We start from the raw sequence: 17,549 nt of genomic DNA, 5'->3' as shown, positions 1-17,549 counted from the left end.
GGCTGTGAATAACAACACCAGCCTACAAACCACTGCAATGGAGGGGTGGGGGCACTGCTGATGGAGGTTCAGGATAACAGAACATGAGGTGAGGAGGACCTTAAGAAAGTGAATATCAGGAAGGCAGCAGGACCGGACGGCATCCCCGGCTGCATCCTAAAAGTCTGTGCAGACCAACTGGCCCCGGTATTCACGGACATATTTAACCTGTCCTTAGAACAGGCTGTCATCCCCACCTGTCTGAAGAAGTCCACCATTATCCCTGTACCCAAAAAATCTACGCCCGCTTGCCTCAACGACTACCGCCCTGTAGCTCTCACCTCCATAGCCATGAAGTGCTTTGAGAAGCTAGTGAAGGGCTACATCTGTTCCTCCCTCCCCATCAACCTGGACCCCCTGCAATTTTGCATATCGCCCCAACAGGTCCATGGAGGACGCCATAGCCCATGTGCTGCACACAGCAGCATCACACCTGGACAAGAGGCAGGGGAACTATGTGAAAATGCTGTTCATCGACTACAGCTCAGCATTCAATACCATAGTCTCCTCCAAACTCATAGCCAAGCTCAGGGACCTGGGCTTGAACTATGACCTCTGCCAGTGGGTCTTAGACTTCCTGATGGGTAAACCCTCCGAGGACTTGACATGGACCACACACATTGACAGTGTTGTGAAGAAGGCACCGCAACGCCTCTACTTCCTCAGGCGCCTAAGGAAGTACCAAGTCAGTCAGAAGATCCTTAAGAACTTCTACTCATGCACAATAGAGAGCATCCTGACTGGCAATATCACCTCCTGGTTTGGGAATAGGACCGCACAAGACCGTAGCAGACTACAGAGAGTGGCCCGTTCAGCCGAACGCACAATTGGAGGGGGGCTTCCCACTCTCCAGAACATTTACAACAAGCGGTGCATGGGTAAGGCTAAGAGAATTATCAAAGACTCTGGCCACCCAAACAACTGCCTCTTTGAACTGCTGCGGTCAGGCAAGCACAGAAAGACTCAGAAGAAGCTTCTATCCCCAGGCCATCAGGATGCTCAACGAACAATAACACTATGTAACAACCATCAAATGCACTCACAGCACACGCATCCACACGCACACACTCACTTTAAACAAACAAACAACTCACTGCAGCACCCACTTTACACACTTTAGAACACCTAAACACACTTTATATTTATTGGTAAAGAATTTGCACTACAACCCATACCTCATTACACCTTACTGTAAATTGTACCTAAATTGTACCTCATCCCATTTCTGCTTTGCACTATATAGTATATTGTATATTAGTATATTGTATAGTATATTGTATGGTAACTCAGTTACTTCTACTCTGCATTGAACATTGTACATACTGAACACTTGTGTCTACGTACGTGACTTCTATTTTTTTACTTGCTATACTTATTTTATTTTATACTTATCTATTTTTGTCTAGCACAGTCTCTGGAGCGTAACAGAGAAGCATTTTGTATAAAAGTATTCTGTACTTCTGTATGACAACTAATAAAGAAACTTGAACTTGAAACTCTCTAACAATGACATGGTAGAATAGGAATCATCATCCAACTTAGGAACCCATGCTAGGGTTTGGATTATTAAAAGGTGATTGAAAGGTTAATGTGTGGGTTTCAGGACACAGGAATATGCCAAAACCAAGGCACCCGACATCAGCCCTCTGCCCTCCCTAGTGGTGTGTCCCCCCACGCTGACGGGCCACTGGGTGGACGAGGTGAGCAAGTTCTGCACCAAGGAGTTCCTCAACCCCCTGCACTACACCGGGCCCCCCACAGAACGAGCACGGTGAGACTCAACCCCCTGCACAACACCGGGCCCCCCACAGAACGAGCACGGTGAGACTCAACCCCCTGCACTACACCAGGCCCCCCACAGAACGAGCACGGTGAGACTCAACCCCCTGCACTACACCAGGCCCCCCACAGAACGACCACGGTGAGACTCAACCCCCTGCACTACACCGGGCCACCCACAGAACGAGCACGGTGAGACTCAACCCCCTGCACTACACCGGGCCACCCACAGAACGAGCACGGTGAGACTCAACCCCCTGCACTACACCAGGCCCCCCACAGAACGAGCACGGTGAGACTCAACCCCCTGCACTACACCGGGCCCCCCACAGAACGAGCACGGTGAGACTCAACCCCCTGCACTACACCGGGCCACCCACAGAACGAGCACGGTGAGACTCAACCCCCTGCACTACACCAGGCCACCCACAGAACGAGCACGGTGAGACTCAACCCCCTGCACTACACCGGGCCACCCACAGAACGAGCACGGTGAGACTCAACCCCCTGCACTACACCGGGCCCCCCACAGAACGAGCACGGTAAGACTCAACCCCCTGCACTACACCGGGCCCCCCACAGAACGAGCACGGTGAGACTCAACCCCCTGCACTACACCGGGCCACCCACAGAACGAGCACGGTGAGACTCAACCCCCTGCACTACACCGGGCCCCCCACAGAACGACCACGGTGAGACTCAACTCAACCCCCTGCACTACACCAGGCCCCCCACAGAACGAGCACGGTGAGACTCAACCCCCTGCACTACACCGGGCCCCCCACAGAACGACCACGGTGAGACTCAACCCCCTGCACTACACCGGGCCACCCACAGAACGAGCACGGTGAGACTCAACCCCCTGCACTACACCGGGCCACCCACAGAACGAGCACGGTGAGACTCAACCCCCTGCACTACACCGGGCCCCCCACAGAACGAGCACGGTGAGACTCAACTCAACCCCCTGCACTACACCGGGCCACCCACAGAACGAGCACGGTGAGACTCAACCCCCTGCACTACACCGGGCCACCCACAGAACGAGCACGGTGAGACTCTTGGCTCAATACTTTGTAACGGCACAAATCTGAATTTATTCTGGGAGAGGGAGCAATAACGGCTGATCTTTAAGAGGCAAGTTGAAGGAGAGACGTTCAGGTGATCTGCTTTGCATCGTTGAAGAGAACTAATGGCAGCAGAACTTGAGAACTACTAGGAATGTCTGATCTGATCACTGTGTCCGACTCTTGCCACCTAAACTGCACGGACTACAACATATAACGTACATCATGCCAACCTTGTCTATACTCTAGGGCTGACCCCTATTAGTCGACGAATCGGTCGAAAGGAGCCGTAGTCGACTAGCCAACCTCTTCGTCGAATACAAAAATATATATATATATATATTTATAAATATTTGGGACCTGGGAATGTCCACTTGGATGTAAATGAAGTACAAACAACTTTATTGTCCCTTTTTCTGGCAGAGTGCCTCGTTCCCATTTGAGGGTTCATCACAATGCTCAGTCTAATCGGCAGAATCGAGAAGGCGTTGCGTGGCACAAGCCGGTTGGAAATGATGGGTTTCAGAGCTCATGCATCGATTCCACACGTCGTCCTATTCATTCTCATCTTGACTGGGTCTTTTTTCTTTGGTAGGTTGCAACACCAAGTGAAGAAGCACAATCTGGTAATAGCCTCTTACGATGTCGTACGCAATGACATTGACTTCTTTAGGTGAGTGGTGTTTACGTCTCTTCACGTCACATATTGCACTCTGCACATTTTGTCTTGGGTGTTTACCGGGATTTCCTCTTGTTTTTCCCCAGGAATATCAAATTCAACTACTGTATCCTTGACGAGGGCCATGTTATTAAAAACGGCAAGACCAAACTCTCCAAGGCCATCAAACAGCTGGCTGCTAACTTCCGAATCATCTTGTCGGGAACGCCCATTCAGGTAACTAGGGCATCACTGTGGACCATAACAGCCTTTCATCCCTGCAGTATAACATCATTAGTAATTTAGTTTTCTCATAATGTAACTTTTAAAACAATTTAAGTGCCTTGCTCAAGAGCACTTCGTGGCCGTTTTTGAGGGAGGGGATAGTGTTATTCACACTTCCTCCTCTACCCAGATTTCCTGCTGGTCCAGGGATCAAACGGGCGACCTTCTGATCACAAGCCAGCTTCTTTAACCTTTAGGCCACCAGCATGACATGCCAACCCTTCAGCAGATGGACTTCATATTCTTTTATCTAAATCATAACTAATTTATTTGTAAGGCCCGACAACACACGTTAATGTCCCCATGGGCCGCACACGTCTTCTTTAAACAAGTCAAGAAGAAACATCACAATAAATCAAGACCAAAACAAAAACACCATGAAGTCCAAAAATGTAAAATAAATGAATGCAAGTGCAACACTCCCAGACATACCCTACGCGAAGGTAAGGAAAAACTCACTAAAACCTAGCAATAGGAAAAGATGCACCACAGGCAATGTGGAGGAGAGAATCTGCTCGTCTATTCTGGCAAACTTGATCTTTCCTAGTCTTCCAATACTCTAGGGGTGGGAATCTCTGGCCACCTCAAGATTCTATTACAATTCGGAGGACTACAATGCTATGATAAAATTATTATTGATGCATCTTTTTTTGTGATCAATTGTTTTATTCAATTATTTTGTATGCCTATTGGCTGAAAGCATGAGGAACACGCACATGGTCTATGATCAATCTATTTGTTAATCTTAGGGGGCATGTCTGTAAACGGTTTCTTCCTCACTACGATGTACTGAAGGAGTTGTGGGCAGTCTGGTAACTTTGCTCTGGAGGTCCATCCATCTGTGTAGACTTAGTAGTGTAGCCTATAGGGAGGTGTAGTCTGACGTTATTTTAGTTTCCTGCGCGGTCCACCCGTATAGGGATTTATCATTGGGAAAATGTATTATCGGCTATTGTAATAATTCTGCCTCTGTGAGTTGCCTTCTATCACTAACATTATTGTTTAAGCATTTTTGGTTGAAATAAAGTTAGTTATAAGGTTTCATTTATCGTTAAAGACCAGTAGAACACCTGTCGTTCAGTGCTGTCGCCTAATGCAGCCAGGAGTCTACTCTGTGGTGACAACAGTCGGCAGCGCCAGAGTGAAGTGTAGTTCCTCAGTGAACGAAGAAATACAATTTTATTTAGCTACCTTTACGATTAATTGCGAATTTTTTCATGTTGAGCTATGGATTGTGGATGAATACACACAGAAAGGTACACCATGCCAATTTTCATGCTTTATTTGTTTTGAACGAGACTATTTAGAAATGTGTCCATTGGAAATGCATTGCGATTTCAAGAGGGGTGGACCGGCCGGAAACGACAATGACGTCACCACTACACCTCCCTATAGACCAGGAAGTAACCACTACACCTCCCTATAGTGGCTGTGTTGGATCATCCTGTTCACATTTGGAAATTACCTTGTTGCTGAAGTGATTATGAAACATTAACGCTGTGGCGCTGAGCTCCGCTTTCCCCCTTTTCTTCATCATCCTGTCGCCATTATGTTAGAAAAATCTACATTTGACATTTGTGAATCCATTCGGAATCATCCACATCATGATGCATCGAAGTATCATCAGATTTTCTTTCCCCCACCCCTACTAGTATGTTTACCTTCATCCATATAACGGGAGATTATCTTAATATCTACCCAACCTGACTGAAGAGTAGTTGGTTAAGCCCACTGGGTCCAGTCTGGTTCCGTGGTTAAATGTTTGAGGCAAAGTGTTTGAGATCCATGGACTGATTCTGCTGCTGCAGACCTGGAAGAACATGGTGGCTGCATCACAGATCCATGGGTTCTAATGCATTTCCTCCTCCCTCTGCTGTGTGAGATCAAACTGTAATGAAACAAGTAGATGGAATAATGAGGATATGCTACGTCATGAGTATTGAATATTTATGTTTATCATAGTTTGTAAAACCACATGATAAACATTGTATTGTTGGGCAATCGCATGTTTGTCTGACCTGGGCATATAATGGGCATAGTTAAAAAATAGAATGACCTTTCCTTCATCTACCACTGCCTTCTGTGTGAACCTCTATCCAGTTGTATGATACTTTATTTGTATAGCACCTTTCATACAGAAACTGCAGCTCAAAGTGCTTCACAACAGAAAAAAGACAGGCATAAAATGAGCACATAAAGTGCAAACATATAAAATCAGTTTTTCACATGAGGCTCTAACATCTCAACAGGCCACCTTGTTTATGGTTTGATTCAGTTTTAAATAATAATAAGAGACAGTAAAATAGTGCAGTGCAATAAAATAGTAGAATAGAATAGATCAAATATATTTTTTACAGTGCAATAAAATAGTTCTGGATTAATGTTAAACAGTTCAAAGTCTTTTGTACCGTCTCTGTTAAAACGTGACAGTCTTCCCTCCTGCTTTATACCTACTTTGACCCAGCATTTCATGAAACAGTATTCTGTATTTAAAGAAACTTGAAAACTTGACCCTTCGAACCTCCCACTCAGGGCAAACCTCCCTCTCGGGGCACAGTTCCCTCTCTCAGGGTGCAGTTCTAGGCCTTGGTCCTACACCGTTTTAAAGCCCGACAGTCTCTTGTTTGATACCCACATAATACCTGACAGTTTTGAACCTGTAATAGACGAGTAAAATCAGATCTGTTGATGGTGAAGGAAAAGGAACAAAATCTCAAACCAGGATAAAGGACATGGAGAACTGCTCAAAAAGCGAGGTTCTTTCCACAGACGAGCAATTGTGTTTCTGAAGTATATTAATAGTTATAACCCTGTCTCCCTCCTACCTTGGCCTCCTCAGAATAATATGAATCATTACATCTCCTACCTGGGAATAATAATCATTATAACCCTTGTCTTCCCTCTCCTACCTGGGAATAATATTAATCATCATAACCCTTGTCTCCCCTCTGCTACCTGGGTCTCCTCAGAATAATATTAATCATCATAACCCTTGTCTCCCCTCTGCTACCTGGGTCTCCTCAGAATAATATTAATCATTATAACCCTTGTCTCTCTCCTACCTGGGTCTCCTCAGAATAATATGAATCATTATATCCCTTGTCTCCTACCTGGGTCTCCTCAGAATAATATGCATCATTATATCCCTTGTCTCTCCTACCTGGGTCTCCTCAGAATAATATGAATCATTATAACCCTTGTCTCTCCTACCTGGGTCTCCTCAGAATAATATTAATCATTATAACCCTTGTCTCTCCTACCTGGGCCTCCTCAGAATAATATTAATCATTATAACCCTTGTCTCCCCTCTCCTACCTGGGCCTCCTCAGAATAATATTAATCATTATAACCCTTGTGTAACTGAGGGGTACAATTCCCTGACTGTATTGAGAGTATGGTATCATTAAACCACTACTTAGTTATGTACTTTAATTACTGGCCATACAGTACACGGTATATATGGTGAACACCCACACAATAACACGGCTTAACAAAGAGTCATATTTAGAAGTATTTATTAGAAGAGCAGCAATAGTAGATTACAATATTGAGAATTATGAGTTGCGCTTATATGGCGAAGAACACTTAAATAGGTCAAGAGCGTAAGTCCATGAGCATATTACGATGGGTATAATTAATACCACCTGTAGCATAAGAATTATATAAGGCACACTCGTAGGTCAGCTGGAGATACTAAGGGGGTTCCCTCCGGTTGTAAGCCAGCAGGGGAGAGGAATTGTCGGGAGCAAAAGTCTGGATCAACGAGGAATAAAGAGACTCCAGGTACAGGAGACGGTGCAATAATCCCTTGGTCCTTAGACAAAGCAACAGCTATACTCCGGTATGCATTGCAGCATGGATGAAAGCTAGCCAGCCTCTGGGTCCTAGAGGCGGGCTCGACGGTGCTCCTCACAGGGTAGATCCCACACAGCAGTGGGGTAGACGGTTCTCTGCTCCAGCAGCCACAGTACCAAAGCAATATAATCCAGCCGGAGAAGGCTCTGCATTCGTCGGTGTAGGTTATCCAGTGTACATATCCACACGGTTCTCGTCTAGGACTCCTCGGATGGCGGCACAAGGTTAGGCCGCCCAGCCTGGATAAGTACACTAGCTCGGTACGACGAACCGGTGGTAATGCTGGTCACTGTAGAACGGTAGCCGCACGATACACTATACATAATAGACTATTACTTTATAATAGAATAAGTCGAACTCGACGATACAGCGTTAAACTCTGACACTTTAGCTATCAATTCGCACGCGGTTCTCAAGGCTCTATTTAGGGGCAAAAAAGGGCCCACTTCACAGCACGTTGTATCGTGGTGAAGGCTTCAACTTGTTGGGTTAACTCGTTTTAGGATAAGTGCTTCTGTATCCACCTGCGACGTATTTATACGTAAGGTGAATAATCTAGTGCCAACCTCAGTTCTGTCTCGTATTACTGCGCAAGCCTGGGCATGTTGAGACATGTCTTAGCGGTGGCTTTGAACTAGACTTTGGGGGTATGGCCGTTGGCGCCTAGGGGGTCGCTGTCCAATAGGAGAACGAATATTATGGTCTGGCCTGTACCTAGGTAAAGGGATATTCCGTGTATATGTACAAAGAATATACAAGGGATATCAGACGATATACAAATATTATACAATATATCTCAAGTAATAAATATATATATTCGGTTTAATCTGACCCTTTGTAACACCTTGTCTCCCCTCTCCTACCTGGGCCTCCTCAGAATAATGTCCTGGAGCTGTGGTCTCTGTTTGACTTCCTCATGCCTGGCTTCCTGGGCACAGAGCGCCAGTTTGCTGCTCGCTACGGCAAGCCCATCCTGGCCAGCCGCGATGCCAAGAGCTCCTCGCGGGAGCAGGAAGCGGGTAAGGCTGCTCTCTCCTTAAAATAAAATGAACATTAGACAAATATTTGCTTGTGTTTTTTGGGGTTTTGAGTAGGACTAAATATTCCCATTTTCTCTTCAGTGGCGGTGGTGTTCTTGGCTGTAGATGCCCACCACAGCTGAATTAATCTAGAGCTGTGTTTCTTTAAACTGTATGTAGCCTGACACGTCGGAAGCATGGAAGGCTTCACAAGCCATTTATCAATGGGCTGGTTTCAGCCCTAGATGTAGCTCGCGTAGCCCTCCATGGGTCTCTGGTCTGGACCCAAAGCGGGTCACAGGCCCGTTTCCTTTTGGCTCCTCACATGACCAAAATATGGCTATGATAAATGTTAAAAGGGTATGACCAGGATTAGAGGAGAGTAAATATACTAAGTTGTGGTCCGGTGCTGAACGATTTGAAGAACCCACGATTGAACCTTGACCTGTCCCCGTTGCTCCAGGTGTGCTTGCCATGGAAGCTCTACATCGGCAGGTGTTGCCCTTCCTCCTGAGGAGGATGAAGGAGGACGTCCTGCAGGACCTTCCGCCCAAGATCATCCAGGACTACTACTGTAACCTTAGCCCTCTACAGGTACTTCTGGACAGCTACTACTAGCCCTCTAGTAAAATAGGAATTGGCATGTGATCAGTATGTAATATGAGATATGTTAATGGAGGTGGACAGAGGTGCAGCATAAAGAAATGAAGGCTTACACCACTCTAGAATTCAACAATGTAATGGCTGTCATATTGCTGCTGTTGTACTTAATTTTCAGATCAACACCATATATATTTATGAATTTCTACATTGGCGTGTGAATGGGTTTCAAGGTCCTGAAATGTATCTAGGGGCTCGTCTAGCATGACTAACGCTGATATACCTGATGTGGCAGGCGAGCTAGCCTGGCTAACGCTGATATACCTGATGTGGCTAGTGAGCTAGCATGGCTAACACTGATATACCTGATGTGGCTAGTGAGCTAGCATGGCTAACACTGATATATCTGATGTGGCTAGTGAGCTAGCATGGCTAACACTGATATATCTGATGTGGCTAGTGAGCTAGCCTGGCTAACACTGATATATCTGATGTGGCTAGTGAGCTAGACTGGCTAACACTGATATACCGTAATTCCTCTAATAGTGACCCGGGCTTGTATTTGCTTAAACTGTAGCGGGTACCAGGCTTTTATTAGGAGGGGAGGCATGTATAAGAGAGAGGCCTATATTTCAAATTTTCAAACTGATCATTTTTTTTGATCCACTTTTTCTCCCATTTTCTATATTTTCTCCCATCCCAATTTCGTATCATCCAATTCAACCCTCCCCTGTCACGAACGCTGTTTCTTGCCTCCCACAAGCCGGCTGCAATGTGGACTAAGTCATACATAGCACAAGTCCCCTCCGGTACTTGAGGTAACAGCAGTCGCATCTTTTCACCTGCGCAGCTCGATCTCTCAGTGGCGAGGAGTAACGCGTGGGAGGCTCACGCTGCCCCCGACACTTCCTGATTCTACTGCGCAGGCGCACCAACCGACCTGTAGGAGTCGCTGTCCACAACGCCCGATCCCCACCCATCAGTTTCCCACCCCCTAATACGGCCAATGTGTATTAGTATGAACGACCAGCTAAACTGAAAGCAATGTGGAGCGCTGGGCTCGAACAGGCGAGCCCAGCGTCTCCGCATTCGTGGCGAGCGCCTTGCCCACTACGCCACGTAGCCGCCCAATTTTCAAACTGATCATAATGAATAAATCAATATTTTGTGTCAGTTTGAACCCAGTAAAATGTACTGGGTTCATTTATTGAAACCTTGAACCCAGTAAAATGTACTGGGTTCATTTATTGAAACCAAGTACCGGTACTGTATGAAATAGTAATCAGTGCAATTACAGGTGGTCACTGGTCATTTCAACATTTTCAAAGTGAAATCGAGTAACTTTACCTTAGCAGCTCAGTATATTAGTACCCGGCTTGTATTAGGAGGTCTGCTTATAATTGCTTAGCTCAAGAGCGCACCCGGCCATTAATAGAGACCCGGTTTGTAATTGAATACCGGTCACTATTAGAGGAATTACGGTACCTGATGTGGCTAGTGTTAGCATGGCTAACACTGATATATCTGATGTGGCTAGTGAGCTAGCATGGCTAACACTGATATACCTGATGTGGCTAGTGAGCTAGCATGGCTAACACTCAGTGGTGTTGTTTCAGTAAAAGCCAAGGTATGGCAATTAGGGAGGGTGGGGGGGGGGTTAAGGGGGGGTTTCCCCCCCTTGGTGGATTTTTTTTGTCAAATCAGTTGCGCAATAGTCACGTTTGGTGAGTTGTTTCTATACAATTCACTTATGACATTTAGGTATGACACAGGACTACACAAGCATTTTTAGTATAGAAATGTGTCAACAGACTAAAGCAGGGAACCACAATATTTTGCATACAAATTATGCAGAATGTAATATCATAACTGTCTATTATTTTTCTTGCAATTGAGCCCATTTTCATTAGGTACAGTTCTGAGGTGTGTGTTCAACAGAATGTAGTATCAAAAACACGTTCTCAAAAAGTATGGGTTACTGAATGCTAGGGATGGGTACCGAATTCGGTACTTTTGAGGTACCGAACCGAAACACGTCGGTACTACCGAGTATCGAATCAAGTGAGAAACCGAAAAAAAAATTTAAAAAATTTAAAAAAAATATTTTTTATTAATTTTTTTTTTACTTTTTTTTTTTTTGTTTACTTTTTTCTTTTCATGTCAACGTTCACACGCACAATATATGCTTACCTAGGATTTGACTTGATTCAACAACAAAGCAGTCGGAGCAATGACAAGCCGAAAACTGTCGAAATTGTAGTTATTTGAAGTTTGGATTTTTTTTTACGACTGAGGTAGGTAAATAAAATTTCGGCAGTTTTCGGCTTGTCATTGCTCCGACTGCTTTGTTGTTGAATCAAGTCAAATCCTAGGTAAGCATATATTGTGCGTGTGAACGTTGACATGAAAAGAAAAAAGTAAAAAAAAAAAAAAAAAGTAAAAAAAAAAAGATTAATAAAAAATAATTTTTTTAATTTTTTTTTAATTTTTTTTTAAAGTACCGAAAAAAGGTACCGTTGGGTACCGGTATCGATTCACAGGTACCGGTATCGGTTCAAATGTGAAAGGTACCCATCCCTACTGAATGCTGAACTGCACTGTTATCACTAAGCCATTGTAAGACCTTACCTGTGTCCCTGTATCACTTGTCTCTGCTGCCCTTTGACAAAAAAAATTCTATGTCCATTTTCCTTTTTTTGTGGCATATTTGAGTTAGTCACCTATAGTAAAAGTCACCTAGTAAAAGTGAGATGATTGACGATATCAAAACATGCTAGGGCTGTACCGAATCGTTCGAAGCTTCGTAATGTTGACATTCAAATTCTAAATCAACATAAAAATTGTAATTATAAAAAAAAAAAAAAAATCTTTGATTTGCCATACCAAAACGACGCCCCTGCTAACACTGATATACTTGATGTGGCTAGTGAGCTAACATGTCTAACACTGATATACTTTATGTGGCTAGTGAGCTAGCCTTTACCTCCTATTGACCATGAAAACATCTAGGGCTGCAACTAACGATTATTTCTGTCACTGTGGGCGTGGCTCATTTTCAGGGCTCCAGTGCATGTTTTACCTCACATGCTCAAGTCTGCACACCTGTGAATGTCACCCTCCCTCTGCCTTAACATGATCCCATAGCAAATTTAAATAAGGACTCATGAAACATTTGAACTTTGCTTAATTGCTTAAACTACTTGCTTAATCAAATGTATTTTAATAACAAATACAATAATCAATCATAATGAAAACAAATTAAATAATACAAATTAAAGTGCAAGTTTAATTGTAAAGATAATGTGCAAATGTTTTAAAAGTAGCAGCCTCTGCCTCAGCACTGTGGTTCTGATGGGGCTGTTAACCTGGTCCAGGAGGGTGATGTGGATCGACTCACTAGGCTCCACCATCCAACAGCTGTAAGGGGAGAGGAGGATGAGTCAGATCAGACAGACTTCTAGGTGTTTTGTTTGCTGTGTGTGAGTGAGAGTGTATGTGTTTGTCTTACTCTGATCTCCTGCAGAGGAACACACCATTTACAAATGACAGCGTCCATAAAGGAACCCGTGATTGCATTGCTATAGCCAACTTATAAATCATCAGATATAAGATAGCTAGCACTAACGTTCCCCGTCTCTGCAGTCTTAGCCCAAAAATTTTAACTTTTTTTTTCAACTGAGAAAAAAAAGCAGCCTAGTCTAGACCATGGCGCTATATAGACAGTGGACGTTGGCACTAGCTATCTTAACTTACCTAATTAATACTCCAGTCTGCAAAAATACGACACTTGGTGCTAATTCAGAGCTGTAAACACCGGTAGCCTAGCCAAGCTCTAGTAGGCTGTAAGCTTGGCGCCGTTTAACGTTACCTAACGTTGCATAGTAGTTGGTGGACACGCAGCCTCAACAACATATTAACTGAAATAGCGTTCGCTTAGCAAGCATTATCCATGAGACATTCTGTTTTCCAACATGTAAGCTAAAACTTACCCATGATCCGAGTAGCTGTCATCACGGTTCCAGGGTGCTTGCTCGTGCATCACTGCTTTCTTCTTCTTTGTCGTTAGTACACAGAATGCAGTCATGGCAGACGAGGGAAATGATACTGCCCCAGCACTTCCTGTAGTGCATTTGCGCAGTTTTGAATGAACGTTACCGGCTCTCGGTTTCCTTTTTATATGACGCATCGACACAAAAATTCCGTGTCATTGAATTTTTATGATCGACGTCGTCGATTTATGTCGACTAATCATTGCAGCCCTAAAAACATCTATCCTGTCTGTAGGTTCAGCTGTATGAGGACTTTGCCAAGTCTCGGGCCAAGGTCAGTGTGGAGGACACCATCTCTACAGCCTCCACGGAGGAGGAGGAGAAGCCCAAGCTAAAGGCTACAGGACACGTCTTCCAGGTACTCACAGGCTCCATAAAACACGGGGGGTATTTTGATAGCAGCTGCTATGCCTTAAAGTAGGGATGCTCGATATTGGCTTTTTTACCGATACCGATATTCCGATATTGTCCAATTCTTAATTTCGATACCGATACCGATATCAACCGATACCGATATATGCAGGGTTTCCCCCCAAAAAAACGGAATAATTTCAGGTAACTAATAATTTCACTGGATGCATTCAAAAGGCTTTCTAAATGTAAGCATTATCTGTGCAAAATATGATAATTAAAAAAGTAAAAATTAACATTACATATCTCTTGTTGTTGAATTAAACCAACATGCATACTTTTGACAATAAATAAAATAAGAATTGGTTCTTACTTGCTTGCCTGGGTAAATAAAGGTTAAATAAATGTAATTTTTTTTTTTTTTTTTTTTTTTTTATCGATACCGATATTTTCCGATATCACATTTTACTGCCGATATCGGCCGATAATATCGGTCGGCCGATAATATCGGACATCCCTACCTTAAAGTATATGCTCCCTGTACTATGTGAACGCTTTTAAAACCGTTCGTTAGCATTAACATCTGAAGTGCCAGTGAAACGTCCCCATTATGTGATCTGTTCCTCTGGAAGAAAAATAACGCTAAAATGCATCCCTTGTGGTACTAAGTTTAGTATTTGTTTTACAAAGATCAATATACACTATATTCAGCTTGTTTTTCTCTTGTTCTCCCCAGCCTCTGCAGTACCTGAGGAAGCTGTGTAACCACCCTCTTGTTCTCCCCAGGCTCTGCAGTACCTGAGGAAGCTGTATAACCACTCTTGTTCTCTCCAGGCTCTGCAGTACCTGAGGAAGCTGTGTAACCACCCTCTTGTTCTCCCCAGGCTCTGCAGTACCTGAGGAAGCTGTATAACCACTCTTGTTCTCCCCAGGCTCTGCAGTACCTGAGGAAGCTGTGTAACCACTCTCTTGTTCTCCCCAGGCTCTGCAGTACCTGAGGAAGCTGTGTAACCACCCTCTTGTTCTCCCCAGGCTCTGCAGTACCTGAGGAAGCTGTGTAACCACCCTCTTGTTCTCCCCAGGCTCTGCAGTACCTGAGGAAGCTGTGTAACCACTCTTGTTCTCCCCAGGCTCTGCAGTACCTGAGGAAGCTGTGTAACCACCCTGCGCTGGTGTTGACCCCACAGCACCCAGAGTACAAACGCATCTCTGAGCAGCTGGCCATGCAGCACACCAGCCTACGAGACATCCAGCATGCACCCAAACTGTCTGCACTCAAACAGGTACAATAGGCTACAATGTCAAACTTAAAGGTCCCCTCCCCATGAAGACATGTTCTTGCTACATTTATTTGTGCAGAACTTGTCGCTAGAGCACCCTTTTCACATTCGTCGGGGGGGGAGGCTTCTCTGTACTACATACATCTAGTGATCTATACACAAACAATTGTTACATTTTCAATTGTTCAGTTTATTGAAAAATGTTGGTGGGAAAACCATACCAAATGAATTGTTATTAAATATACAACATTTGTCATGTTAAACACTCATGTGGAGGGGATCTTTTAACTCATTCTGCGCCATCGCTTAATCCGCGTGATGGCGCTAGAACGCCACCGCTGTAAGTCAATGGGGGGGACTGAGATTTGCGAGTCCTTAAAATATATCTTAAATTATAGCTATGGGTCTAATACACCCGTCGATTATCAGTGAGTTGCTTCCAGTCAACATGTACGAAACGGATTTTTTTCATCAGTACATTTCCGTTTTATAGCCTTTTTTTTATCTACTTTTTCTCCCCATTTTCTATTCTCTCATCCCAATTTCGTATAATCCAATTCTACCCTCCCCTGTCTCGAACGTTGTTAGACCATGCCTCCCACTGGTCGACTGCAATGTGGACGAAGCCTTGCATCACGTGTCCCCTCCGGTACACCAGGAGGCAGCCGTAGCATCTTTTCACCTGTACAGCGCGATCTCAGCGGCGAGGAGTACCGTTGCTTCCTGATTCTGCTGTACAGGCGCACCAACCGACCTGTATGAGTCGCTGTCCACAACGTCCGATCCCCACCCACCGGCTTTCCCACCCCCTAATACTGCCAATTGTATTAGTATGAACGACCAGCCAAGCCGGAAGCAACGCCGAGAGCTGGGCTCGAACCCAGCATCTCCTGCGTTAGTGGCGAGCGCCTTGCACACTGCGCCACTTAGCCGCCCTCGTTTTATAGCCTTTTGAATATGAATATAGTTTTGGTGATTCTGAGAAATTCCAGAGAAAGACGCGATAATGGCGTTTTAGTGGAATACCGGTACAGTAAACATGTAATTTTTCACCTGATTATCGAATCTTCCTGAAATCAATGCTAGATCATCATTATTATCCTTCCTCGTGCAAGCATGCAATGTGGTTTAGACCGGCGCTCGGATCGTCCCAGAAGAGAAACTACACCATTCCCAGTGGAGTTCAATACCCGCTGGAAGGCATAGGCGGCGGTATTTGCCCTTTTGCAAGCGCAGACCCATTCCCAACGATAACATCAGGCTGGATGGATGAAAATGAATGGATATCGCTAATAAAAGAAATGTCGATTAAAACCTGACTATACTCGTGATTGGCGCTCAAGCAATGACGAGTTAACCCGACTATCATCGTGACTGGCGCTGAATGAGTTAAAGGGACACCCTGACATTTACATTTTAGTCTTAGTATTTTTCATCACCAGGGACCCGTTACAAGATTTTCATGGGATGCTAACAATGGTCCATTTTAACTGAAGTATCAATATAGGAACTCTTCCCAACAAGGTGACAATGAACAAATAACACACCCTAGTTGGTGAAGTTGGCCAATCGGCAACGCCAAATCTTGCCATAATTTTCAAACTAAAATGTGTATGACCCTAATCTAAAATAGATTTCTTTATTTTGTGATAATCTATTTTTACTAATCAAAGTTTTCCGCAACTAAGGTCGGGGGAAGAAAATCCAGCTTTGGATAAAAGCACTATATAAATGCAGTCCATTTACCCATCTGAATATGTATATATATTTTTTTATTTCTGATTGTAACACGGTTTTCCGTCGGGGACATGATTAATAGTCAGTGTGTTAGAGACTACCAGTTTGACGCACACTAAAGAATCTGATAAGCTTTAATGTAAATTCTGTCAATATTTTTTCTTCAGTTATAGATATCGTGATGTATTAATTTTCTTGCAATATATTGATTATCGTTATCAAGGGCCAAATTCACCACATTATCGTGAGTGATTCGTATCGTCCCACCCTTGACCATTAATGAGTATATGAAGATATAGTTCTGACTAATGAAGTCTCTCTTCCCCTCAATGCCCTCTAGTTGCTGCTGGACTGCGGCCTGGGTTGCAGCGGGGCGTCGGAGGGCGGCACGGAGACTGTGGTCGCCCAGCACCGCGTGCTGATCTTCTGCCAGCTGAAGAGCATGCTGGACATCGTGGAGCACGACCTGCTGAAGCCCCAGCTGCCCTCGGTCGCCTACCTGAGGCTGGACGGCAGTGTGCCGGCTGGCCTGCGCCACTCCATCGTCTCCAGGTCCGTTGGTCTGGTGGTCCGACTGCTAGTTTGTTCTTAATGGCGCTGATGTACAGATACCGGTGTTGATTTAAAGCAAATATCAGCTTTAAATGGGGCAAATTTCAGCTTTGGGTAACGGTATTGAATGATTTCCTCAATACTTACATTGGATACCAAAGATACCAATGTGTAGCTAGTCAGGAAATTAAGCAACATTTTCCCACGCATACAATATTAGAATATATCTCAAATTGAATGTATCTCAATCAGTTTTGTCTAATGACTGACTCTAAACG

At 44.4% G+C, this 17,549-nt stretch overlaps 1 protein-coding gene across 1 annotated transcript in view; it reads left to right on the top strand.

The window, feature by feature from the left end:
• The window catches only part of btaf1 (BTAF1 RNA polymerase II, B-TFIID transcription factor-associated), a 127,803-nt gene that overhangs the window by 102,902 nt on the left and 7,352 nt on the right, over window positions 1–17,549 (top strand). The window contains exons 28-35 of the mRNA XM_084321482.1: window positions 1,643–1,810; window positions 3,481–3,558; window positions 3,651–3,780; window positions 8,561–8,702; window positions 9,166–9,296; window positions 13,587–13,709; window positions 14,833–14,985; window positions 17,060–17,271. Of these exons, the coding sequence (XP_084177608.1) occupies window positions 1,643–1,810; window positions 3,481–3,558; window positions 3,651–3,780; window positions 8,561–8,702; window positions 9,166–9,296; window positions 13,587–13,709; window positions 14,833–14,985; window positions 17,060–17,271 (1,137 nt within the window). The remainder of the gene's footprint in view (window positions 1–1,642; window positions 1,811–3,480; window positions 3,559–3,650; window positions 3,781–8,560; window positions 8,703–9,165; window positions 9,297–13,586; window positions 13,710–14,832; window positions 14,986–17,059; window positions 17,272–17,549) is intronic.

This window comes from Notolepis coatsorum, assembly GCF_963971535.1.
Source record: "Notolepis coatsorum genome assembly, chromosome: 9".
NCBI classification, from domain to species: domain Eukaryota; kingdom Metazoa; phylum Chordata; class Actinopteri; order Aulopiformes; family Paralepididae; genus Notolepis; species Notolepis coatsorum.
The sequence above is the reverse complement of the archived record's forward strand: the minus strand, read 5'-3'. Positions and strand labels throughout refer to the sequence as shown.